General features: G+C 44.7%; 1 protein-coding gene across 1 annotated transcript; it reads left to right on the forward strand.

Annotated features, from left to right (window-relative positions):
* The first annotated feature begins 1,854 nt into the window (after nt 1-1,854).
* LOC126991416 (uncharacterized) lies at nt 1,855-26,307 on the forward strand. Its single transcript, XM_050850183.1, has 15 exons — nt 1,855-1,947; nt 6,241-7,754; nt 7,890-8,055; nt 8,923-9,027; nt 9,509-9,797; nt 10,911-11,065; nt 11,887-12,065; nt 12,790-12,898; nt 13,896-14,115; nt 15,615-15,721; nt 16,116-16,310; nt 17,019-17,171; nt 18,906-19,115; nt 19,642-25,563; nt 25,653-26,307. The coding sequence occupies exons 1-14, from the start codon at nt 1,921-1,923 to the stop codon at nt 20,578-20,580; spliced, it is 4,368 nt and encodes a 1,455-aa protein (XP_050706140.1). The 5' UTR covers nt 1,855-1,920; the 3' UTR covers nt 20,581-25,563; nt 25,653-26,307.
* The last annotated feature ends 548 nt before the right edge of the window (nt 26,308-26,855 follow it).

Genomic DNA, 26,855 nt, shown 5'->3' on the forward strand with positions numbered 1-26,855 from the left:
AAAAGAAACTTTTTATTCAAGAATAAAGATGTAATACTTCCGCTCTACAATAGTTTAGTCAGACCCCACTTGGAATATGCGGTACAGTTTTGGTCTCCCCACCATGCAAAGGACATTGCTAAATTAGAAGGTGTTCAGCGTCGGGCAACAAAAATGATCCCTTCCTTGCGCAACAAATCCTACGAAGAAAGGCTTTCCACCCTTAACATGTTCTCTTGAGAAACGTCGCCTGAGGAAAACTGATCGAATGTTTTAAAATACTTAATGGTTTCACGAATGTAGACAGAACAAAATTGTTTATGATCGATGACACTTTGCGAACGAGGACCAATGGCATAAAACTCAAATGTAGACAAGTAAATTCAGACTGCACCAAATTTTTCTTCACCAACGTTGTAGTGCGAGAATGGAATAAGCTTCCACCGTCAGTGGCCCAGTGTAACACGACTGACTCCTTTAAAAACAAGCTCAACCGTCACTTCCTTGAACTTAATATTAACTAGAGTAGAAAAGCAACGTTTTGGAGCCATCTGATTAATGTAGAATCACTTAGGTTTAAGGACAGACCACCTAGTCTGGACCATGGGGTCTGTGTGGTCTGATTTTCTATGTAATTCTATGTAATTATATGTACCTTCTCAGCCCTTGATTCAACCTCATTTTTAACCACAGATATTTCTTTAGATAATTCTTGCTTGAATTCATCCAATTTTTCCACAATGCTGTTAGCCAGAGACGCTTTATGGAGGCATGGGGTGCATATCTAATTTATTTTGGGTATATTATCCTGCTTGATCCCAGTCAGTTTAGCACACTTCACATGACACCACCTAGGACACAAACAACATCCAATCCACTTTTCGCCTGAGAATTCCACACAAACAACACAAATCCCCAGTCCCTTGGCCCTGACAGCCATGTCGACACATTCTGTGTGGAGCTAGACGCAACACACATCCGCTCAGTACCACGACCAGTCGACCACTCTCACCACACTTCAGTCGAGTGAGTCGACCTTACTTGAAGCCCCTCCAAACATAAGTATACCTTAAATCTAGTACCTTTGGGCCCATGGGAAGATTATTTAAGGTGGTGCTTGGGAGGAAGGTCCTGGTACGGCGCAGGTGAGTCGGTGTATGTAAGATTTTGGCCTTACAAGTGTGTTGCTAAAGTATAAATTCGCAATAAACCTTTTCCCGTGAACACACAACTTAGCATAGTCTGCCATTAAATCGTTTTCTATCTTTACTATTCTGATCATTATTCCTAATTAGTATCAGTCATGTAGGACAAGCAAGTCGTGGAAAATACATAAAAATAAATATGGTTTACGTTTTTTGTGTGTAAGCTAATATATAAATCTTTTGTCAATGTGAATGAGTGATTGCTTGGGGGATATATATGCCATGGTTTCTGCTGCCTTATCTCGTCGATATAAAGGTAAAGACTCATCTAAAACCACAATTAAATAATCTCTGCAATATTTAATGGTGTTTTGGGCTGTTAATGGCGTAAAATGGGTCGTGTTTGGGGTAAATATAGGTGTTGTGGGTACTTTTTTACCATCCCGTCAATATGAAGGCGAAAACTCATCCAATAAGCACAATTAAATAATCTATGCAATATTTAATGCGTTTCAGACTGTTAATGGCGTAAAATGGCCCGAGCTTGGGGTAAATATATGCCGTGGGTACTTCTGCCATTAGGTGTCACTACTATCTAGTCAAAGTGAAGGTGAAGACCTATCCAACAAATAAAGTCAAATAACTTATTCGTTATTTTATGGCGTTTTATGCTGTTAATGGCCCAAAAGGTGCCGTGCGTGGGGTAAATATTTTCCGGCGGCCGCCTCGTCCCGCCCCGCACGGCGGCTTGTTTTCCTCGCCATGACGCGGGAACAGGACGAGAAATACCTAAACAATGGACTCTCTCCGCGATCCTACTGAGGTGAGGACATCACTACTCCACCACAATAATCTACAGGCAATGTAGATTCCGCTGACAGGCTGGGGGGCACGGGGGGCCGGGGGGCGGCCGGCACGAGGGGAAATATCACGGTGGGCTGCAGGTGGCGTCCGTGGGGGCCATGGCGCCAGCTTTGAACACGTCGCCTTATTTACCGCTGCCCCCCCGGCCACGGCGCCCGCCGCCCGGGGGTGCTGCGGGCCCCGGGGCACACGCCGGGAGAAGGGCTGGGGCCGGCAGGGGGAGGGAGTGGCAGGGGAGCCTGGATGTGGAGGGGCCGCCGGGGAGGCTGTGGGGGCAGGGGCGAGGAGGGCTGGACAACACAGGGGGTGAAGGTGCTCTGATAGGGGGGTCAAGAGGGCGAAGCCCTTCTGTTAGGGAGATCGAGGGGGTGAAGACCCTGTTGGGTGGGTTGGGGGACGATGGGTAAAAATCTAGTGTTTGCCCCCTCTAGGCCCAGTGCCCCTCATTATTTACATCAACGATGTGGATGTTGGACTCAATAATCGCATTAGCAAATTTCAGCTTGGGCTGATAGATGGGAGATGCCCTTTAACGTAGACAAGTGCCAGGTCCTTGTTGGAACAAAAAGTAAGAAGTTCGATTACGAAATGCGCGTTGTCAAACTCAAAAGCATTCAGTGAATTAGTCAGGCTGGCGAATCAGCAGTGTGGCTTCCTTTTGGGCCCTGTGTCTACTGGGTTCTGGTAAGCCCACCAGGTGAGAGAATGCGTCAAGGACCCGAGTGTCAAAATCACGTCAAACCTCGACTTCTCACAGCAATGCATTGATGCAGCAAATAAAGCGAACAGAATGTTGGGCTTCATTAAAAGAAACTTTTTATTAAAAATAAAGAAGTAATACTTCCACTCTACAATAGTTTAGTCAGACCCCACATGGACTATGCGGTACAGTTTTGGTCTCCCCACCATGCAAAGGACATTGCTAAATTAGGTGTTCAACATCGAGCAACAAAATTATCCTTCCTTGCGCAACAAACCCTACGAAGAAAGGCTTTCCACCCTTAACATGCTCTCTCTTGAGAAACGTCGCCTCCGAGCAAAACTGACCAAATGTTTAAAATACCGTTTACCGTTGATGAAGTTTCAGGCCCTGCTCCGCCGCTGATGCAGCTCTCTCAAGGGCTATACTTAATGGTTTCACGAATGTGGACAAGTCAAAATTGTTTATGATCAGTGACACTGCGAACGAGGAACAATGGCACAAAACTTAAATGTAGAGAAGTAAATTCAGACTGCACCAAATATTTCTTCACCAACGTTGTAGTGTGAGAATGGAATAAGCTCCCACCTTTAGTGGTCCAGTGTAACACGATTGACTTCTTTAAAAACAAGCTCGACCAACACTTCCTTGAACTTAATGTTCCCTTGAGTAGAAATGCTAAATTTTGGACCCATCTGATTAATGTAAAATCACTTGGGTTTAAGGACAGATCACCTAGTCTGGACCATGGGGTCTGTGTGGTCTGATTTTCTTAGTAAATCCCCCAAAACAAGCTTGGGGACCTGTGGGAATGAGGGGCTTCAGGTAGAGGGGACAAAAAGTGTTGCAATCACATTTTTTAAATTATGGGGGGTAGGAAGAATACTCTAGATGTCGGGAAATTCTCCACATTTAGGGATATCCCCCCAGCCACCACTAAATTATATGTTTGCGCCAAATTTAGTGTTCCCAATATGGAAACCATGCATTCCCCCAGGTACCCAAGCTTGTTTTGGGAGAGAAGGGCAATGAACCCACCCACGCCGCCGCCACGTCCTGTCCCTCGCTGCACATTTCCACCGGCTCACACGCCATACCTAATATAGCCTATTCAAATTAACTTCACCTAAATCACCCTAACGTAACGTACCTTAACATCTCCAAAATTAAAAAGCATATTTTGTCCAGAAATAAACCATCCATCTCAAAAAGTAGACTACCCTTTGCTCAACAATCCCCCAGGGAAGGAGGCTGTGAGTTTATAAGGGCTGGGGGGAGGTTGAGGCCTGGCAGGGGAGCTGGGGGGTGGGTTGAGGCCAGACAGGGGTGCGGAGGGGGGGGGTGAGGCCTGGCAGGGGTGCCAGGGTGTAGTGGGGCCTGTCAGGGAGGGAAGGAGGCAGGGAGATTATGTGGGCAGGGGAGCTGGGGTGTAGTGGGGCCTGTTGGGGAGGGAAGGAGGCAGGGGAGCTGGGGTGAGGCCTGGCAGGGGAGCTGGGGTGTAGTAGGGCCTGCTGGGAGGGAAGGAGGGCAGGGGAGCTTGGGGGTGGGGTGAGGCCTGCCCCCACCTCTGTATTGTAGTGTTGTTGAACTGAATGCATGTCCTTGAGACATAACATGAAGGTGGTTGTCATAATGGTAAAGCCAGGGTCACATTCATGATCCTGACTCCTGGCGTTGGAAATGTCGCACTGCCAGACGTACGTTACGACCATCGTAAGTAGATCTTGAATGCCAACCACTGCCAACGTTGTTGAGACGTTGTTGAGATGGACATCTGATGGTTGTAGCTTTTTGACGACGAGTGACAGATGTCGGGGAAGGCTCCCATTGTTTTGAAATTTCCAAAACTGTCGGCTTGTGACCCGACGTCAGGAGGCGCTGGGAGTCAAGAATGTGACTGTGTGACCCCAGCCTAAATATATTAGAGGCTCATGTGATCTAATTCTGTGACACTGGCTATTCATTTTTATTGTAAAACATGATGCTCTATAATGGGAAATATTTATTCTCACCACAAATGTCTACACAGGCACCTGATTGAGTTTGTCTCAGAATCACATTCAGGCATTTCACAGTGAAAATGATTATCCATGACCTAAGTCACCATGTATTACACAGAAATGAATAGACAGTGTCTTGTGCTAACCCTAAAACCTCTTGGGGAATCATAGGAAAGATTTTATTCCTAAAAGAAAGTGTTATGAATATCTGTGCCGGCACAGTGCGGCAGCCACCAAAGTAGCCAAAGCAGGCTCACCACCATTACACTAGCCTAAAGAGTGTTTATGTTGATGAGGGGTGAGTGCCCTCAGCCCCCATAAGAGACAAGGGTACTAAGAGTGGTGAATGTGTGTAACGGCATGATGGCTGGCTGTAGAGGCGGTTGGCTGGGCCAAGAGTGCCATGGTCATGTTATGGTTATTTCTTATTTACACAACAAACAGTGCCACAAACACCAAAAAATAAAAAGCATCAATAAAGTAAGTAAGTACCCAATGAATCATTATATTAAACCTAACCTAGTAATACAGGTAACTCAATTTACGCCAGTATTGTGTCCTTGAAGAGGTCACGTAAATCAAAAACAATGTAAATCAAACAAGAGGTAGGTTTCTATCGAAAAATAGATATTCACTTCATTCAGTGGGGAGAGGGAGAGAGAGAATATCTATATCACTGAGATATCCACTCAGGCACCCAGCCTCAGCCTCACTCGTGTGAGGAAGAAATGAGGGACACCATGAGCGACTGGCTAGTATTGGTACCGGTACCGAGCAGTCTGGCACCAGTACCGTACTGTATAGCTGGTACCGTTAGTACCAGTAACTGGGCACCCCCACCCCCCCACCCCCTTTTTTTTTTTTTTTTTTTTTTTTTTTTACGTCGTTGCCTGTTGCGCCAGTAGGCATCTTCCTGGTGGGGCCTGATGGTCGGTCCAAGGCTTCTTCCAGGTGGGGCCTGATGGTCGGCCCAGCCCGTTCTGGCGCTGGCGAGTGTTTATAGTGGCGCCATCTTGCATTGTTGAGTAGCATGACAGTGTGGGTACTGTATAGTTGTTCAAGTTGCGCGCGGGAAGAACTGAGCTCAGCTGTGTGGCCACAGCGCCATGTGAGTCCAGTTGCGTGAGATATCTGGTGGCCACTCCATAATATATCGCATATAAGTGAAAAAAATGTGTAAATTAAACATTTATTTGGATTTTGGACCCCGCGTTATTTAAAAAATGCAGAAACCAAACTCGTGTAAATCGAGAGTTACCTGTATCATCTAATAGAAGGCCTTTGACTCTCTCCCTCGACCCCAATGGTAACCAAACCAAACGTAACAGAACCCTCATCTTGATCCAGCCGAGTCTAATCACTTACTGACAAATACTAAAGTACTGCATGTTACCTCTACTGAGAGCCACTGAAGTGCTGTACTGGTGAGAGCCCAGGCCTAACTCTTGCAAAAGGAAACTGGGCTGCAAGGGATGAGATTTAGTGTTGTTCCATATTCTGAGTGTGTTCACCGCGGCCAGGTAACCAGCACAGTCCTTTACTTGCCTTACAGGTGGATGACGGCCCTACCCTGACACCTGGAGGGCCAGCTGACGACGAAGACGACGGCGGTGGTGGTGAGGGAGGAGAGGAGGGAGTTGGGGAGAGCTGTGGCAGTGGTGGTGGTGGTGGTGGTGGAGAGGAGGGAGTTGGGGAGAGCGGTGGCAGTGGTGGTGGTGGTGGTGAAGAGGAAGACCAGACCCCAGCCAATGAGCTGCAGGAAGTGGTGGAGACCAGCACCAATGTGGAGGAGGGGAGCGAGGTGCCTGTGATGGAGGGGCAGGTGAAGGAGGAGGAGGAGGGGGGCCAGGTGGAGGAAAGCAGCCAGCCACCAGAGGAACAAGACATGTCCGAGGTGAAGGATGAGGAGCTGGTGGAGGAGGACCTGCCTGTGGTGAAGGACGACCAGCAGGTGGTGGTGGACGGGGCCCAGGTGGTGGTGGATGGGGGCCAAGTGGTGATGGAGGAGGCCAGGGAGGTGATGGAGGGCACTCAGGTGGTGATGGAGGGCACCCAGGTGGTGATGGAGGGTACCCAGGTGGTGATGGAGGGTACCCAGGTGGTGATGGAGGGCAGCCAGCTGGTGATGGAGGGGTCAGAGGTGGTGATGGAGGAGGCGCCGGTGGCCATGGAGGAGGGGGGGGTGCTGGTGGAGGGGCCGGAGGGGTTGAGCTTCGACACAGCCATGTTGGAGGAGAGCGTCAAGAACGGCGGCGAGGCCAGTGGTGGTGGTGGTGCGTCCCCCTCAGGCGGCCTGGTGATGGTGAAGCAGGAGGACCTGCAGGACACACGCTACGGCCACAACCAGCAAATCCTGGGCCTGATGGGTGGCCCGGGTGTGGAGGGGGAGGAGGAGGCGGCAGGGGGCCAGGACAAGCTGCTGCTGGACAGCCTGGTCAGCGAGGCCATGCAGTCCCCACCGCGGCCCGGCCTGGACAACATCGTGGTCACCACCAGCACCATCGGCGGCCATGCCCCCACACTGGTGCGGAGCACACCTATCCATGCTGCTGCCGGCCCCACCAGGATTGTGGTGCAGACCAACCAGAGCACCACCCCTAGGCCAGCCAGGCCACTTTCTCATCCAAGTGGTGGCGCTGCTGTGCCTGTGGCCCCCCCCGCCACCGTCATTGCCCCAGCCACCACATCGCCCTCCAAGAACCACATCGTAATCCGGGCAGGGCACAACCAAGCCCCGGCCGTCAGCCCCGTGGCAGCCCCGAAGGAGGAGCCTGGCAGCCCTGGGGCGGCAGGCAGTATCTTCAAGGTGATCATCCCTGAAGGCACCACCAAGTACACAAAGGCCGCCACGCCGCCCGCCGCTGACAAGCACGAGCCCGTCAGGAAGCACGTCCAGATCAACCTGTCCGACGGCAGCAGTGCCAAGCGCCCGCGGCGCTACGTGTCCCACACTGCTCAGACCTCCCCCGCCGCCCAGCCCAAGCCACAGCCGCCGCCCGCCAACCCCAAGAAACTCTACGAGTGCCCAACCTGCAACAGCAAGTTCATGCGCCCGCTGTACCTCAGGTGGGTGGCCCTGTGTGTGCAGGTGTGTGTGTGTGTGTCTGTAAGTGTGTGTGTGTGTGTGTGTGTGTACATATAAGTTTGGTCAGACCCATCTCCCACAAACATACATATCTAACCCTGTGTGTGTACCTGCAGGAAGCACATGAGAGGCTGCAAGAAGGAGGAGGTGAAGGTGGAGAAGTCGCCGCTCTTCATGTGCTCCTTCTGCAAGATGACCTTCAAGACGCGGCCGCAGATCTCGCACCATTTCCTCAAGTGTTTCCACAGCCCCTACCGCAAGAAGCCCCAGGCCGGAGTCAAGGTGGGCGGGGGGATGGGCTCTGGGTTTGTGCCTTTCCTTTCCTCTTATCAGTTTTCCTTTTCCATCTCTTACCTCTTTCCTTTCTCTTCCCCTGATTTTCCTCTTCTATCCTTCCCTCAGTTTTCCTCTTCTATCCTTCCTTTTCCTAACTATTCCCTCAATTTTCCCTTTGTTTCCCTATTCCTTTTTTATTCCCTTCCCGTCTTCCTTCTTATCTCTCCCTCTTTTCCCCTCATACCTTTCCGTCTTTCCCTCAATTTTCTGTCTATTTTCCTATGCCTTCTTTTCCTCCCTACCTTCCCTTCCTTTCATTACTTTTTGCTTTCTTTCCTTCCTTTCTCCTCTCTCAGTTTTCCTTTTCTATCCTCCTTTTGCTTTTTCCTTCCCTCAGTTTTCCTTTTATTTTCCTGTCCTTCCCTTCCTCATCTCGCCTTTCTTTTATTATTCTTTGCTTTCCTTTTTCATTCCCCTTGATTTTACCTCTCATTCTCCTCTCTATTTCCCTTCCATCTCCTTCTATTCCCTTCCCATCTCCTTTGTTCCCTCCTCCTTTCCTTCCCTGTACTTTTCCTTCTTCCATCTTCTTCGTTCCTTCCTTCTTTTCCCTTCCCTACTTTCTGCCTATCCTCTGCATCCCTTCCCTTCTCTTCTTCTTCCTTTCCCTTCCCTTCCCTTCCTTGTTCCATCCTCTCTTTACCTTCCCTACCCTTCTCTCCTTCTTTCTTTCCCTTCCCTTTCCGTCTTCCATCTATCCTCATCCCTTCAAAAATTACAAGTTATAAAAATTAACATATGCCCCCCTTAATACCCCATCACCCCACCCTACCAGCATCCCCTCTGTCACCTGTCACCCTTCCCCCATAACAGCGGAAGAGCGACGGCCAGCCATCATCCGTCGCAGCCAAGCGGGGACGATCGGAAGACCCTGACATCGACCCACTGCTAGAACAGGCCGTGCAGTTCAGGTGTCAGGTGAGAGAGAGAGAGAGAGGGGGGGGATATATGAGGAAAAAGAGGAGAGAGAGGAGTGTGAAATAACAAGACATAGGAAGAAAAAGAGTGAAGTGGAACGGAGAGAGAGAGAGGGAGAATCTTTGACGTAAAGGAAAGAGGGGATTGGAAAGAGGAAAGTTGATAAAGTGTGTGTGAGTGTGTGTGTGTGTGTGTGTGTGTGTGTGTGTGTGTGTGTGTATTGAACCTAAGAAAAAGAAAGATATGGAAAGTGAGAAAAAAAGAAAGAAGATTTAAAAGTGTGTGTGTGTGTGTGTGTGTGTGTGTGTGTTGAACATAAAAAAAAAGAAATATGGAAAGTAAGAAAAAAAGAAAGAAGAAATAGGAAAAAGAAAGGTACGAAAAGTAAAAAAAAGAAGAAGAGAGAAGATTAAAAGCGTGTGTGTGTGTGTGTATTTAACGATGTACTACTACTACTACTACCACTATCCCCCCTCTCCAGGACTGTGACCGCACATTCAACAAGGAACGTCAGTACACCAGTCACATCAAGCGTTGCACCAAAGTCTCCGTGCATGACCTGACCGGCCCGCGCACCGAGGCCAAGGGCGAGGATGATGACGATGACCCAGAGTCGCAAGAGGACCCCTTCGCCGACCCAGACCCCTTGCCCCCACCCCCCCGGAGAAGCAGGGGGCCGGGGCGTCGGGGCAGGCCTCCGGGGCGGGGGAATAATAATGCCGCCATGCCCCGCACCCCCACCAAGCCATCCAACCAGCTCTTCGACGGGGGTGAGCATGCAGGAGTGTTATGTTTTCTTCTTTTTTTTACTTTTCTTGTTCTTTTTTATATTATTCTTCTTTTTTTTTTGATTCCTCAATTCTGCCGTCGATTTTTTTTCCCCTTTTTTAACGTTTTTTCCCACTTCTGTTTTTTTTTTATATACGTTTTTCCACTTGCGTTTTTTTTCTTTTTCTATACGTTTTTTTTTTCCTTTAATTCCTCTGTTCTTTTTTTCCTTCATTTCTGCCATTTTGTTTTCACTTGTTTGTTTTTTTCATACTTTTTTTTTGCTGTTTCTTTCCTTTTCCTTTTTTTTTTTTTTTTTTTTTTTTGCCATTTTTTTGGTGTTTTGTTTCCTTTTCTTTAGTTCTACCTTTTTTTTTTCTTCTTCTTCTTCCCTCTCCTGTCTCTTGTTTTTCCTCTTCTCCACTTCTGCCTCTGTTTCCTTTCCTCTCTCTATTACCCTTTATTTTATTATTTTTCTCTGTTTTATTTTATTTATTTTTTCCTCATTTCTGCCTTGTTCTTTTTCTCTTCAGTTTTTCCATTCCTCTTTTGCCTCTTTTCCTTTTCTTTTTCATCTTTCCCATTTTTTTCTTCATTTCTTCCATTTCTTTTCCTCTCATCTTGTTTTACCTTGATTTCCACTTTTTTTTTTTTCTTCTCTGTCGTGTATTTTATCTTTTTCAACTCTGCCTCCTCTTCTTTCTTGTTTATTCTCACCTTCAATTCTCCCATTTCTCTTTTTTTCTCATTTTCTTTATTGCTTATTCTTATCTTCAATCTTCCCATTTCTCTTTTTTCTCTTTTGTGTCTTTGTTTTTTCTCTTCTTCAGATCTGCTTGTGTTTCCTTTCTTCTCTCTATTTTACCCTTGATTTTATTTGATTTTACTTTATTTTTTCTTCTTCATTTGTGGCTTTTCTTGTTTTTTCGCTTCTTCAATTCTCCCATTCTCTTTTTTCTCTTCTTCAAATCTGCTCTTCTTTTCCTCATGTTCCAATTCCAATGTTCTCTTCTTCTCTCTTGTCATGAGTGTTTCTTTTACATTTACGATGAAGAAGCTTTGACACACACACACACACACACACACACACTAACACACCCCCTCACCCCCCCCAGAGTACCCGGTTGGCACGTCACGCGGCCTGATGGTGGCGGACAACGAGGGTCTGGTCCGCAGCACGACTGGCCTGGCCCACACCGTACAGCTGACCCTGGAGACGGCCAGCCAGGAGGGCCAGCCACAGCCCTCGGCCCTGGTGGCTGACTCAAAGGTGGGTGGAGGGTGGGAGAGAGAGAGAGGGAAGGAGAGTGAGAGAGGATATGTGATGGAATGGAAGAAAGAGGGGAAAAACATGACAGAAGAGAGTTAGAGAGATGAAGGAAAGTAGAGAGAGAGAATATGCGATGGAATGAAAGAAGGGAAAAATATAACAGAGGAGAGGAAGAGAGATGGAGGGCAGACAGGGGGTGACAAATGTTCAGGTAATATTATGTGCTCCTGTTCGCTTTGGTAATTCTTTTGATGCGGTGGAGTCTACAAAACTTCATTAATATCACGCATTACGTATTAAGGGCCTTAGGTCACTTAGTATACAAATTTACTTTATTATTGTTTGTTTTTCGATAAGAACATTAAATGAGATGTTTGGCTTTCATGGTCGTCGTCCTTTAATTACCTTTGCTCTCTACAATCTGCTTGAGTCTATTTAAGTGTTTATTTATTGTGCTGTTATGCAATTTATAAGGTGGGTGAGAGATGTAGTCAGAAAGGATGCGATCATCACTCTTTTAATTGCCTTTGCTCTCTCTATGATCCATCTGGCCTGCTTTTAGGTTCTATTTATGTATTTATTTATTTATTCTGTTATGCGATTTGTAAGGCAAGGGAGAGCTGGACAATAAAAAAAGTGCGATTGTCATCCTCTGACTGCCTTTGCTGTCTCCATAATCCATCTGACTTGCTTTTATGATCAGTCTTTATTTATCTATTAATTTATTTACACTATTATGTAATTCATAAAGTAGGGGAGACCCATACACTCACCTGTATGACCCACCTAACCCTCCTTCCATTCCTGCCCCCTTCCCCCAGGGTGTGAGAGGTAGGGAGCGCCCCCCCCAGGCCTGGTCGCTGGTGTGTGCCCTGTGCCAAAAGATGTTCATCACCAAGGCGGCGCTGGCACACCACGTCATGGCGGAGCACGGGGCCGACCTCATACACTCACGCAGCATCCTGGAGGGCAAGATAAAGAACAGCCAGCCGCTCTCAAGGTGTGTGGGAGAGAGAGAGTGTATGACTGTATGAGTATATGTCTACAGGAGGGAGCCCATTGGTAAAAAAATATAAAAGAAGAAACAAAAATAGCCTTCTTATAAATTGCAAACAGGAAGAGAATTGCATGAGAGAGGGTCAGAATTGTGTGTGTGTATGTTTACAGAAAAGGAGTCCGCTCAAAGGCAGAAAACAATAGGAAACAAAAAGTGTACTGTCAAAGAATTCTAAAGAAGAGGGTCAACTTGTGTGTGTGTGTGTGTGTGTATTTGAATAGGATTGAGTCAGGCTTGTAGTGTCATGTATTCTGTTGAATATTATCACAGAACTTCTTACGACAATGCGGTTTAGTTCTGACACACACATTCACTCAGTGCTTGTGTGTGTATGTGTGTGTGTGTAACGGGCAAGAATAAGAGGATGATAAAAACTCGTTAACATCTTTCCTACCTTTCCCTGGCCACCTTACTCATCCACCTTTGGCCCTGAAAGTGTCCGGTCATAAAGAGAGAGTTCTAATTCTTTGGGAAGGGGGCCGAGTAAGTAAACTACAAGAGTGACATGAAAGGTACTTGATGATAAAATTCAATTAGTATCCAACCTCTCCCTTGATCACCCTTATTCTTCCACCTGTGACACAAAAGGTTCATAACATATACTCCATATACTCATTAGCAGCCAACCTTTCCCCCAACCACCTGACTCACCCCCTTTGTCCCTCAGGTGTCCAGTGTGCAGCCTCAACTACCAGTCAGAGGACCAGTTTGTGGAGCACATGGTCCTGCAGCACACCGCCCGCCTTCAGGAGACCTTCACGCGCCTGCAGGGGGAGGTGAGAGAGGGGTGAAAGAAAGAGAGTGTGAGTGAGAGAGAGAATTATCAAAAGCTAAGTAGATTTCTGAGACATTTTTGCATCATGTCTTCAGCCAGCTTCATCTTCCTTGATAGAAATGTCACCTAAGATGGGGTATGAGAGAGAGTGAGATTATTATTTTATGCCAGACTTAGGTTTGTTCACAGAAAAGATGGTGGTGCAGTTACAAAAAATAGAAAGAAAGACAGAGAGAGAGAGAGAGAGAGAGAGAGAGAGAGAGAGAGAGAGAGAGAGAGAAAATGGGATAGATTATATAGGTCAGATAGGTAAGAAGTTAGGTAAATAAATTGATACATACTCATAGATAGATTAAGAGAGAGGGAGAGGTTATCACATGCCAGATTAAGTTTTGTTTACATAAATGTGGGTTAAGTTGCAGAAATGGGGGTGCAGGTACAAGAAGTCACTGCTGTTGATAAATGAAAAAATAAAGTGATGAAAAGTGCATCATTCCCAGAACTTGCTGTAAATAAATAAGATAGATTGAAAAGAGTGAAAAATACATTAATCTGAACACTTACTGTAAACAGATGTGTCCAAAATAAGATAGAAGATAAAAAAAAGAATAAAAAATACAGTAATCCCAGAATTCACTGTATTAAATAGATAACAGGAAAAAAACTAAATGATCACTAGTCCGAGAACTTCCCCGTACGCCCTGTGACGACTTTCTAAATAAACATGACAGGAGAAGAAAAGAATAAAACACTAATGACTAATCAATCAATCCTAGAGTTCACTATAAAGAAACAACAACAACAACAACACGAAAAAAGAAAAGAAAACAACCACCAGTCGAAGGACCCACCATTATCCCCTCCAACTCTTTGTATATACTAATAATGGACGATAGGAAACAGTGAAAAAAAATAGTAATCCTCAAACTCACCATAAATAAAGTAGAAAAAACAACCACCAGTCTGAGAAACCCCTCACCCCTTCCTTTCCCCCCCAGACCTCCACCTACGTGTGTTCGCTGTGCTCGCTGGTCCTGCTCACCAAGAACCTGCTGGTGGAACACATGAGCCTGGTGCACCTGGAGGAGCTGGAGGCCCAGGCGCGCGGGGACACCCACGTCGAGATAGCCTCCAAGGTGCCCGGCCGCCCCAAGGTGCAGCCAGCGCCCACCCTCCGGGACAGGAGTGCCACCACCGCTGCTGCCACCGAAGGGGAAGGTGAGGGTGTGGGTGTGTCCTGTGTTGCTCGGGTCTTCCTGTATTTACCTAGTTGTCGTTTTACAGGGCCTGGGCTTTACATTCGTGTGGTCCCGTCTCTGTATCTACATTTATCCAACTTTTCCTTAAAGCTTTGCACACTCCTTGCTGATAGTACATCCTCACTTAGTCTGTTCCAAACCTCTATATTTCTTTGTCTGTCAAGCATCTTCCCTTCCTCAATTTTTTACTATGTCTTCTTGTGTTCCTGGTGGTAATTTCTTCTTTTAGTAGTAACTCCACGTTGTCTACTTCTTCCAATTTGCTCAATAATTTGTAGATTTGTATTACGTCTCCTCTTTCTCTTCTTTGTTCTAGTGTTGGTAAGTCATTTCCTTTAGTCTTTCCTTGTGTGTCAATCCCTCCAGCTCTGGAACCATTTTTGTTGCCATCCTTTGTATTCTTTCTAGTTTCTTTTTATTTCTTTTTATGTGGAGACCACACTGCCTCTGCATATTCCAACTTTGGTCTGATCATAGTGGTAATTAATTTTTTCATCATTTCCTTATCCATGTAGTGGAATGCTATTCCTATATTTTTCACCATGTTATACGTAGGCTGAGAAATTTTGTGGTGGAGGATGGGAAGCTGACTGATTAATGACATTCTTACCTGGTGAGCTTACAAAATTAAATAGATGAGAGCTAAGCTATAGCTAATCAGTGATATTTAACCCCTTCACTCCGGCGATGCCGATGGGCGTCCGACTGTGTCACTGTATGGAAAGGATTAGTCCTCTTCTAAACCTCGTAATCCTCTTCCATTTCCTCTTAATCCTCTTCTAAACCTCTTAAGAGGAAATGTAAGACGAATTTAGAGGAGGATTGAGAGGTTTAGAAGAGGATTAATCCTCTTCCATTTCCTCTTAACCCTTCCCATACTGTCATGCCGACGTCGGCGTCACGGATGGAAAGGGTTAAGGAGTTTATCCCCCAAAATGCTTATCAAGTGCTGATTTGAATGTAGACACTGTAGAGCAACTAGTGAATCTGGGAGGGAGTTCCACAAGGATATTCCTCTTACACTGAAAAACCTCATCCTCACATCCAACTGATCTCTAACATGTGCTGTATTATATTGATGACCTCTAGTGGATGGATTGAAAGGTCTGACACAAAAATTCCATAGGAGACATTGCACTCTTATGAAAGGTCTGCCAGTACCTTACCATATGATAGAAGATAAATTAACCCGGTAGCATCAGGGATCATGTTTCTTAATGGTCCCTCCAAGCGAGAAAAATGAGAAAAAATCACCCCTCACACAAACCATTTCATAATATATATCAAAGCATTTGTGATCAGATTATGTATCATCTATTTTGAGGGGTTTATATCATGGCACAGATTTTGCCCGTCGCAGCTACACGGTAAAGCCACAAATTTGGCCCGTCGCTGCTACCGGGTTAAGAGAATAAAAGTGAATTACCGTAGCTTACTATCACTGCTCTCCCTCCACAGGCGCGAAAGAGGTGAAAAGGGAGCAGGAGGTGAAGATGGAGCCGGGTGAAGAGTCCTCCCTGGAGTGTGGCTTCTGTGGGGAGGAGCTCGCCAACCAGGAGGAGATGGTGAGTGACATGCTGCCTCACTTCACTTTCCTGCACTATTAACCTCCTTTTTTTGTGTGTGGCCTATGACACCATCAATACCGTGTTTATTGTTCATCATTCACTATATAGAACCTTCATTGTGCTTCCTCTTGATTGTGTTTTGGGAGGGTCTCTCGATGTGTTTTTGATCATAAGGGAAAAGAAATGCTGTCATATATCACCATTATTTTCATCATTATCACCATCTAACATTATCTTGAGTATTATTATCACCACCATCATCTTCACCCATCCTCTTCACCATCACTTGTATCACCATCATCATCATCTTCACCACCACCATTACCACATCATCATAATCATGCATCCTCTTTACCCCTCATCACCACACCACCACCATCATGATCTGCAGGTGGAGCACTACATCGAGAGTCACGGGGTGGAGACGGATGAGGACGGGTGCCTGCTGGACCTGGGAATCGATGTGGATGTGCGGGTGAAAGACACCAAGGGGCTGCTGCAGCTGGCGGATGGCCGGATGAACGACACAGTGCCCGCCAAGACCGTGCTGCTGCGGAAGAAACCAAGGCAGAGCTGGCAGTGCAAGGTGAGTGAGAGCGGGGGAGGGAGGCAGGGCTGGTGGGTGAAGCAGAGGGGAGTGGGTGAGGTGAGGGGGGTCATAAAGAATACAACCACATGATGAAAGGGAAAAAAGTAAGGCCTGTATTCTCTCACAAGTATTTTCAAGGTGTGAGGTGAGTGAAATATCTTGTGTTCCCATGGGCAGGTGAAGCATTAGTTAAATTCAGACTCACTTCATATGACTGCTCATCCCAATGCCATCCAAATCCCCTATGCAAGAGTTAACCAGCATCTTCATTCCTTTCACTGGTTAACTCTGGAACAGCCTTTCTCTACAGACTCACTCTATATTCCTGTTCATCCCTATGCCATCCAAATCCCCTATGCAAGAGTTAACCAGCATCTTCATTCCTCTCACTGGTTAACTCTGGAACAGCCTTTCTTTGTATGTCTTCCTGCCTACGACTTGGACTCTTTCTCTCCCTTCAAAATTGACCTCTCATGTGGCCACTCCTTCTGACAGCTTTTGCAGGAGCAGTGATTAGCATTTTTTTATTGTTGTTTGTTTTTCCTTGTTTATCACCCTTGAGCTGTTTCCTTCACCATAAAACAGAATCTTCTCTTCTGGTCATGTATTTCTCATCTCTTCTCACAAATCGATAGGTCAGCAAATAATGATCAAGAAAACTCCATCTTCTCGTTCCTTACCCTGCCCCTTCTTCCCCCCCTTCAGGAGTGCCAACAGGTGTTCTCGAAGCACTTTGACTTCCTGCGGCACACTCGGGAGGTCTGCACGGAGGTCAGCCAAAGCAACAAGCCCACCGTCTCGCGCGGGGGGAACTTCAAGTGCCAGGAGCCAGGGTGCAGCCACCTCTCCTTCTACCAGGTGGGTGTAGTGTTCTTCCTCTTCTTATTTCCATTTTCAGTTTTTCATATTCTTTTCTTTTGTTTTCGTTTCTTTGTCTTCTTTTTCTTTCCACTTTTGTTTCTTCTTTTTCTTCTATTAGGTGTGGTGTGGTGGCAGGGGGAGGTGTTGTGTGTGTGTGTGTGTGTGTGTCAAGCTTCACTACTTCTCCATGTATACCTATTAGTGTATCTATCTATTTGTCCAGTGTGTGTGTGTGTGTGTGTGTGTGTGTGTGTGTGTGTGTGTGTCCTTACCTGCATTCTTCTCACCTTGTTGCAGTGTTACAGGCTTGACTCCTTCCTCCAGTGTGGGTTTTATTTTCCTTTATATAGCAGGTTTTTTTTCTGTATCTTAGTTTTATTTATCTATTAATTTTTGCTTATTTTATTCTAGTTTTATTTTTCTTGGCCTGTCTCCTTAACTGTAAAAAATATACTCTTCCTGTCGTTGTCCTCTTATGCACTGTATTTATATAGTGCCTTTGTTTATTATTTTTTCTATTTTTTCATTTCCCCTCGAGTCATTTTGTCTGCCCTCTGACCTTGACCCTCTTTTCACATAGTAGACTTTTTTTCTGTTTACTTTTTTGTGCCTCATCCATCTCCTTTAACAACAAAAATTACCGTTCCCTTGCGTCTCATACATCCACATAGTTAACCACACATATAATTCTTGTTTTGGTGTTTTCTCTTTTCCTTTAGTTATGTTCTGCTTCTCTTTCTTGGTAACACTTGGCTATCTGTCTCTGTTACTGATTTTTACTCACCCATTTACCATTGCCACTAATATTTGTCTTTTACTCTATAGGCTTCCAATTTCTTTCCCATCCTTTCCCCTTGTGTCGCCGAGGTCAGGCCGCTAAAGTAGGTCCATAAGATATAATTCCTCTTTTTCTCTCATTCTCTACCCTCAACATGGACCACTACAGTATGTCCCCACCTTTCTCTTTCATCTTTTTTACATCCATCCTGCATATGCCCGAAATCTTACCTTATAACTTCACTATATACCTTCTTTCATGTCCAACTCCACACCCTTATAAGTGTCCCAGCCTTACCTTTGACCACCTTTTACCTTATACATCCCTCAATATGCACCCCCAACCTAACCTACCCTACCCTCCCTTCCCCAACCTTTCCACTCCCTTGTGTCGTCCAGGTCAAGCTGCTGTTCAAACACATGGGGCAGATTCATGTACCCCAACCTTACCTATCACCTCCTTTTACCTTCACATTTTACCTTTTACAGCCCTTCATGTGCCCCCATAACCTTACCTTTCCCTTGTGTCACCCAGGTCAAGCTGCTGTTCAAACACATGGGGGAGGTTCCTATACCCCAGCACGTACCCCAACCTCACCTTTCAGCACTTTTTACAGCCCCTCATATCCCCCCTAACCTTACCTCTCCCTGTGTGTCGTAGGTCAATCTTTTGTTCAAACACATAGGGAAGGTTCCTACACCCTAGCAAGTACCCAAACCTTACCTTTCAGTACCTCTTACCTTCACTTTTTTTACCTTACATCTCTTCATATGCCCCCCTAACCTTACCTCTCCCTGTGTGTTGTAGGTCAATCTTCTGTCCAAACACATAGGGGAGGTTCCTACACCCCAGCAAGTACCCAAACCTTACCTTTCAGCATCTCTTACCTTCACTTTTTTACCTTACATCCTTTCATATGTCCTCCTAACTTTACCTCTCCCTGTGTGTCGTAGGTCAAGCTGCTGTTCAAACACATGGAGGAGGTGCACAAGATCGTGGTGCCGAGGGAGTTCAAGACCTTCCGCAGCCTCTCCCTCTTCTACAAGTGGCTGACGGGAGAGGAGCAGAAGTACAACGTCCGCTACATCCGCGACACCACACGCATCGAGAAGAACGACATGAAGCTCATCCAAATGGTCTGCCACCGCTTCCACACGGCCAAGGTGAGGCGGAGGGATGGGGACGGAGTGGGTGGTGTGTTCTTCTGTGTCTTCTTTTTCTTCTCCTCCGTCTTCTTTCTTTTTCTTCTTTTCTTCTCTTATTTTTTTCTTTTTCTTTGTCTTCTTTTTTCTTATTTTTTTTGTTTTTCTTCTGATTCTTCTTCTTTTCTTATTTTTATTCTTTTTCTTTGTCTTCTTTTTCTTCTCCTTTTTTTGTTTTTCTTCTTTGCTTCTGATTCTTCTTCTCTTTCTTATTTGTATTCTTTTTCTTTGTCTTTTTTTTCTTCTTTTTTATTTTGTTTTCTTCTGATTCTTCTCTTATTTTTATTATTTTTCTTTGTCTTCCTTTTTCTTCTTTTTTGTTTTTCTTTTCTTCTTATTCTGATTCTTCTTCTTTCTCATTCTTATTCTTCTGTTTCTTCTTCTTTTTCGTTTTTGTTTCTTCATCTTCTTCCTCAACTTTTCTCCCTTCCTCCCTCCCTCCTCTTTCCTCCTTTCTCCATATAAAATTTTGCGTGTGCCTCCCCAGATTGACCAGTCCAAGGAGAAGAAGGAGGGTGAGGGCGACGCTGACTCCCCCAGCAAGAAGCGTCGCTGGTTCGTCCGTATCCAGCGGTCGAGCAACTGCCACGCGCGGATCCACCTCAAGGTACAATACAACCCCTTGACGCAGGACTACGACGGGGAGACGCACATGGTCTACTACCCCCAGCACACCCACACGGACGGCGACCACCCGCAGGACCTCATGAACCGCATCATGGAGCGGCACTCTCGTTCCAACTACCTCTCTCGTAACGGCAATCGGAAACGCCTCCCGACACACCCGAGCCCAGGCCGCCGCACGCCAGCCAGTGCCGCAGGAGGGCCGGGCGAGGCAGATGACAATGAGGAGGAGGAGGAAGAAGACATGGAAGAGGAGGAGATACCACAGGAGGAGGGAGCCTTAGCCATGGACCAGTACATGAAGGAGTTTTGCCAGACACAGTTGGCCGGGGTGTCCGAGGTCGACGGTTCGGCCTTAGTTGTGTCATCCTCCGCTGGCCCTGCTCACCGACAACCACCACAGCAGCCGCCACAGCAGGAGCAGGCACAACAGCAGGGGGAGGTGTTACTTGGGGAGGAGGCTGTGTTTGGGGAGGGGGGTGGACAGGCGGTGCTGGTGGAGGGCGGAGAACCAGGGACATATGTGGTGCAGGAGGCCGAGGATGGGGAGGAGGTGGAGCAGCGTGGGGACGGGGCCACGGAGGAGTATGTGCTGCCGGCGGATGAGGACGAGTGGACCAAGCTGTTTGAGGTGCTGCGGCTGCGTCTCATGACCTCGGAGTTGACAGCGCAAGAGAAGGGCGATGGGGAGGGCCTTCTCTCGTACCAGAATGTGATCTCGTATCTGCCCCTTGCCGAGCAGGTCACCATCTTCCAGCAGCTGTGTGTCCTGACCAACACTGCGATTGCCACTGCTGACTAGAGCACTTGCTGATTACTGCTGACTCTCTCTCTCTTCCTCTGTCTCTTGTTCCTTTCTTTTTGTCAGTTTTCTTTTTCCTCCTCCTCAACTTATTCGTTCTCCGTTTCTCTTCCTTTTTTTCTCCTCCTCCTCCTCCTCTTTATCCTCTCTCTCTGTCCCTGTTTCTCCCTTTCTTCTGTTCCTTCCTTCTTGTTGATCTTCTTAATCCTCTTTCTCATCTCATTTGTTTTCCTTTTCCTTTTCTAATGCATTCTTTTTTCCTCCTCTTCCTCCTACTCCTATTCCTTCTTCTTTGTTTTCCATTTCTTTTCCTTCTCTTCTAACTTGTTCCCTTATTTCTCCTTCCCCTCCTCCTCCTCTTCCTACTTTTCTTTCTCTGATCTCTATCGAATCTTCTTATATCACACCACATACCTCTCCCTTCTCTCCCTTTCTCCCTCTTCTTATATCACACCACATACCTCTCCCTTCTCTCCCTTTCTCCCTCTTCTTATATCACACCACATACCTCTCCCTTCTCTCCCTTTCTCCCTCTTCTTATATCACACCACATACCTCTCCCTTCTCTCCCTTTCTCCCTCTCCCTTTCTCTTCATATCTCACCGTTAACATTGAGAGCTTAACCCTTGACCCTCCGTTCCCTTCTCTTCCCCTCTTCTTCCCCCTTAAAGACACACTAACAACCCAGCTATTTCCTCTGTGCACACTATCAAGAAACAATATTAATGATGTTAATACTAATGGCGGTAATATATTGCAAGGCCTCCTTTTTGATTCACTGCACAAGACTCACTCACTTGTTCATTCTCTTTGCTTGCTTGTTGCCTTGCTTTCCTTCCTTCCTTCCTTTTTCTTTCCTCTTTTCTCTACCTTTCTCCCTTTCATTCTTTTCTTCGTCTTTCTTCCCTCTCTTCTTCCTTTTTTCTTCATCATTTATCTTTCCCTTCTTATCTTCCTCCTCCTCCTCTTCCATCACTTCTCTATCATCCCTTCAGTTCATAATCGCTTTCCTTCTCTCCTCTTCCTCCTCCTCCTCCTCTTCTCTCTTCCTTCTTTGTCCCTCCCTCATTCCTCTTTCCCTTCTTATCTTCCTTCTCCTCTTTGCCACTTATCACTTTCTTTGTCCTTTTTTTTCCCCCTCCTCCTCCTCCTCTGCCTCCATTGTACACAGTAGGCCTAAGCTCAACAGAAATGTCTCGCTGGTTTGAGAGAGAAAAAAAAATGTAAATAAAAGGAGGATCATATTTTTTTACGCGCATCCCAGCCGGAAGTGTTGACCTGGGCTTGGACTGTGAGAGCGAGGACGTAGGTAGTGTGACGACAGACCGAACATGCCGTATTAATGCCCCGTATTATCCCCGTGTTTGTTACTGTTGTTACTGTTATTACCGTTTTTATTTTTATTTTATTTTTTCTTGGTGTTTTTCGTAGCAGTGTGTGTGTGTGTGTGTGTTTGTATGCTCCTTTCCGCTCGGCATTTGTTACATCTACTACTATTATAATTTTTTTGTTTGTGTGTTTGACAGCTTGTATGTGACGCTCCAATTGGCATTCAGATTGCAAGGAGAAGAATGAATCCTTGAATTTTCACTGTTGCATTTCCAGAGTTTAGGTTCATGGCTTCTGCGAGTCACCATTCACTTCTCACCCCTTGAATTAGATACCGTCAGATTCAGCAAAGACATTAGCAAGAATTGGTTTACTAACAGAGTGGTGGGTGAGTAGAGCAGGCTTGTCAGTCATCTAGTGAGTGCCGGTGTGAGACAATAAAAATGAAAGTACATAAATTCGTGGATGTTGATGTTAGGTTGGGTTAGGTTCACAGGAGCAGCCTTGTATAGCCTTCCGGCCTCTTGCAGACTCCTTAAGTTCTTGTGTTCTTGTATCTGTTAACTAAAAAAATATGTAATCTGAAAAACATACCTGGTATTTTTTTCTTCATTTTTTTCTTTTCCCTGATACTAGTCTTAATTTGGGATGATAGTACAAATTGATATCCTTTCCACTTATCCCCTTTTTTATCCCTTTTAACTATATCTTATCTGTCAACTGGAAAACATACTTGGTAATCAGTTCTTCTCTCATTATAATTTTCTTCTCTTTTTTCTCTGGTACGAGTCTTAAATCACGATACCACACACAAATCATGTAATCAAACACACACTCAAACACATACACTTTTTTTTTTTTTTTTTTTTTTTTTTATATAGTTTTTGTTTTCGTGTTCACTCTGCCTCCCCGTTCCCTATCCTCCTCCTCCTCCTCCTCCTCCTCCTCCTCCCCCCGCACGCTCGGTCTCGGTCTCGGTCTCGCCATTGTGTACATAGTCTTGTTGTTGATGATAAGTTGGTTTGTACGTACCTCTTAGTGATCCCAGGAGTGGCTGCGGCGGTGGTGGGGCCGGGCAGCCACTCCATCTACACACACATACACTTATTATTCGATTTATTCTCTTGTTCATTTCATTTATTTATTTTTTATTTATTTATTTATTTTTTTATTATTTTACTTTTCATCCATGCCCAGCGGTTTAGTCAAGGTCGTTCGTCGTCGGTGAAAGACAAAACACGAAACCATAGATGTAATTTTTTCATGTCAGGAGAAAAAAAAAGGAGATGAGTTCCATGTGTTGATTGACTGACTGATTGTTCTTGCTTTTTTATTATTGTTGTTATTATTATTATTATGTTTGGGCACCACACGGAGGATATTGAATGCTACACACACACACACACACACACACACACACACACACACACACACAAGATGATTGCCACATTGCACACACCATCCATTCCTTCCTTCCAACTCCCACACACTCGAGTTAAGATAAATACTCCCGTCAAAATGCCCTGCCCGGCCCCCAGAAGACAGTGAATAATTAATTGATATGTCCGATTATATAATAAATCAAGCCATAATTAAAGTAGTATCCATATATGAGTTATCTCCTTGAGCCATCCCTTCAAAGAACTTAAAATCTCCATCATTCAGTTTATTTCATTTATTTTATTTCTTTTTTTTTTTTTTTTGTTCTTAAACTTGCCTTCCATAAAATTGTTGAAATCACCATCGATTCCTTAATCTAATCCACGAAAGAAGTTTAAATCTCACAAACTGCTTCAATTTATTTATTTATTTATTTATTTATTTTTTTTTTTTACCTACTTTTTTTACCTAGCAAGAAAAAAATGTTGAAATCACCAATTTTTTCCAGCAGTTTTTTCTTAATCTAGACTTTCAAAGAATTAAAATCGTTAACTCCATGTCATTTTTTTCCCCTTTAAAGTTGGCTTTCCAAAAATTGTTAAAATCACCAACTCAGTCCTTCATTTTCTTCCCTAACTGTGAATACTTCTTAAAAATTTTCTTTCAAAATCATTAAAATCACTAACTCCCATGAATTTTTTCCCCTAAGTGAGAGGACTCCTTCAACTAGGCGAGAAAAAATCATCAAAACCACCAACACCACCCATCACTTCTTCCCTAAATACATGTACTAATTCAAATGCAAAAATTATTAAAATCAACGAATTAGAATCACAAACTCGTCGGTCTTTTCCCTTAGACATGCGTACTAAATGGAACGGTGTGTGCAGAATGGCGAACACCCCCCACTACACCCCCACCAACCCACCCCATGTGTACATAACAGACCCCAGACCCCATCATGCCCTCCCTTCGCCCGGCCACACACGTCCGGCTGTCTGTTGGTCCCGGGGGCGGCAACGTCATGCAAACACTGTAAATATGTGTTCCCAGTGCCACTCTTCCTTTCTTAGCTTCTCTGAGTATTGAGGCGGTCTGGGTATGTTGACTGACCTGCACCGGCCATTCCAAGCAGTTGGGGATAAGAAACTACTGTTGGAACATTGGTGTAAAGATTATCTACACCACTTTTGATTTGTGTTGAGTAATTGTCTATTCCTTTGCAATGGAGGAGTGAAAGGAAGGGAGAGTAAAGATGATAGTCAGGCCACCCGGCACAGATATCGTTATCCTGCAACTCGGGCTTAGTAATGGGTGGAGAGAGAATGGGAAATGTTCTTGTGTAGGGTGTTTCTGCTGATTCCTCTGTACTGTATCTGTTGAGGTTCGTATCAGGAAAAGATCGACCTGGGATTTTTGAGACAAGGCAGAAAAATGAACTGTACATTTTTGAGACAAGGCAAAAAAATGAACTGTACATATCTTTGGACTAGTGCCATACTTGTTCAACTGTGGCAAGTGAAGTGATTGAAAGTAAACACAACTATATCATGTAAATACACAAACTATATGAAAGGACAAAAATCTGGTAAATGTTGAAAATAGCCGTAAAGTTATCTTATGAAAACCAAAAAAAAACACAGTGCATAAGTGATGGAGATAAAGAAGAGATACACAGCTGATAACAAGTGACTACAGAAAGAAATTGGTACAGTAAAACCTTGTAAAAGTTGAAAAAGTGTTACTTAAACCAGATACAACACAGTACAAACGTAACTGAAGGAGGCGAACCAATACCCAGAAAGCCTGTACAGTGTCTTTTTATCTTCATTTATCATAGTTTAAGTTATCTAATGTAAGCAGAAGCAACACCTATATTTTCCTGATGTTAGTGATAATATTTACCGTTCTCAGCGTGTTGATTTTTTTTCCTCATCTCAAATTTTTCCTGATGCAAATATAACTGGTTCACTGTCTCATTTTGTCAGTTTATTTGTCTAATAAATTTTTGGGAGGTAATATTGTAAAAAAAAGTTGCCTTTCTCTTATTTTTGCTTTATTTTTGGGCCTAATTTTTTGGGGGGGAAGGCGTTATTGAGCTAAAACTTCACTGTAAAGAATGGCTGCCTTTCTCTTTTTCATTTTTACTTTATTTTTGGGCCTAATCTCTATTTTGGGAAGGCGTTATTGAGCTAAAACTTCACTGTAAAGAATGGCTGCCTTTCTCTTTTTCATTTTTACTTTATTTTTGGGCCTAATCTCTATTTTGGGAAGGTGTTATTGAGCTAAAACTTCACAGTAAAGAATGGCTGCCTTTCTCTTATTTTTACTTTATTTTTGGGCCTAATCTCTATTTTGGGAAGGTGTTATTGAGCTAAAACTTCACAGTAAAGAATGGCTGCCTTTCTCTTTTTCATTTTTACTTTATTTTTAGGGCTAATCTTTATTTTGGGAAGGTGTTATTGAGCTAAAAGTGCACTGTAAGGAATAATAGCCTGTCCCTTTTTCATATTTATTTTATTTTTTGGTCTAATCTCTATTTTGGGAAGGCATTATTAAGCTAAAACTTCACTGTAAAAAAATGTGGCCTTTCCCTTTTCATTTTGTCAGTATTTTCATGCCTCGTCTCAGCTTTCGGGAGGAGTTATTTCCCTGGTGCAAATGCTGATGGGAAGGTGCATTGAAATCAGCTGGAATAACACCCACACACACACCTTCTCAACCTGGGCCATCACACCCTTCACCCATCGCCCAACCAGGAACATCGCAGGGGCAGTCGTGACAGTCTTGATTGAGTACCTGAAGCCAGTGCTCTTGTGTATTTTAAGTCTTATTATTGTACTACTACTGCTACTATGACTACTACTACTACCACTATCACTACTACTACTACCACTACCAGTACGGCGGGCCCTGCGTTGGCCGCCCTCTGTTGTATAGCTGTAAAGACTAAAAAAAAAGATTATGACGTTCTATTTGCCTCTTCAGTACCTGCAATGAAGTATCGATGCCAGAAGATTGTGTGTATGTAATTTTTCCTTCACCCTGTATTATTGAGTGTGTGTGTGTGTGTGTTTGGTGGGACATAATAAGGTTTAGTTATCTATATTCTCCCTCTTGCTATTTATCTATCTATCTATATCTATTTTGTGATGTATTATGTTTATGGGACTTAATGGTTTAGTTTTTTCTCTCTCTCTCTCTCTCTCTCTCTCTCTCTCTCTCTCTCTCTCTCTCTCTCTCTCTCTCTCTCTCTCTCTCAAGGCATCGTCCCTGCGGATTGGAAAAAGGCTAACGTGACACCGATTTTTAAGAAAGGAGACAAAAAAATACCAGGTAACTACCGACCCATTAGTCTAACTTCAATTGTAGGTAAGCTACTCAAGAGCATAATTAGAGACAAAATTGTGAGTTACCTCGAAAGCCACTCATTAATTGGAGATTCACAACATGGCTTCCGTAACAAAAGATCCTGCCTGTCAAACCTACTGACCTTTTATAACGATCTCTTCTCAATTTATGACGTAACCAAATCAGTGGACGTAGTCTGTCTAGATTTCCAGAAA

This window comes from Eriocheir sinensis, unplaced genomic scaffold, assembly GCF_024679095.1.
Source record: "Eriocheir sinensis breed Jianghai 21 unplaced genomic scaffold, ASM2467909v1 Scaffold276, whole genome shotgun sequence".
NCBI classification, from domain to species: Eukaryota; Metazoa; Arthropoda; class Malacostraca; order Decapoda; family Varunidae; genus Eriocheir; species Eriocheir sinensis.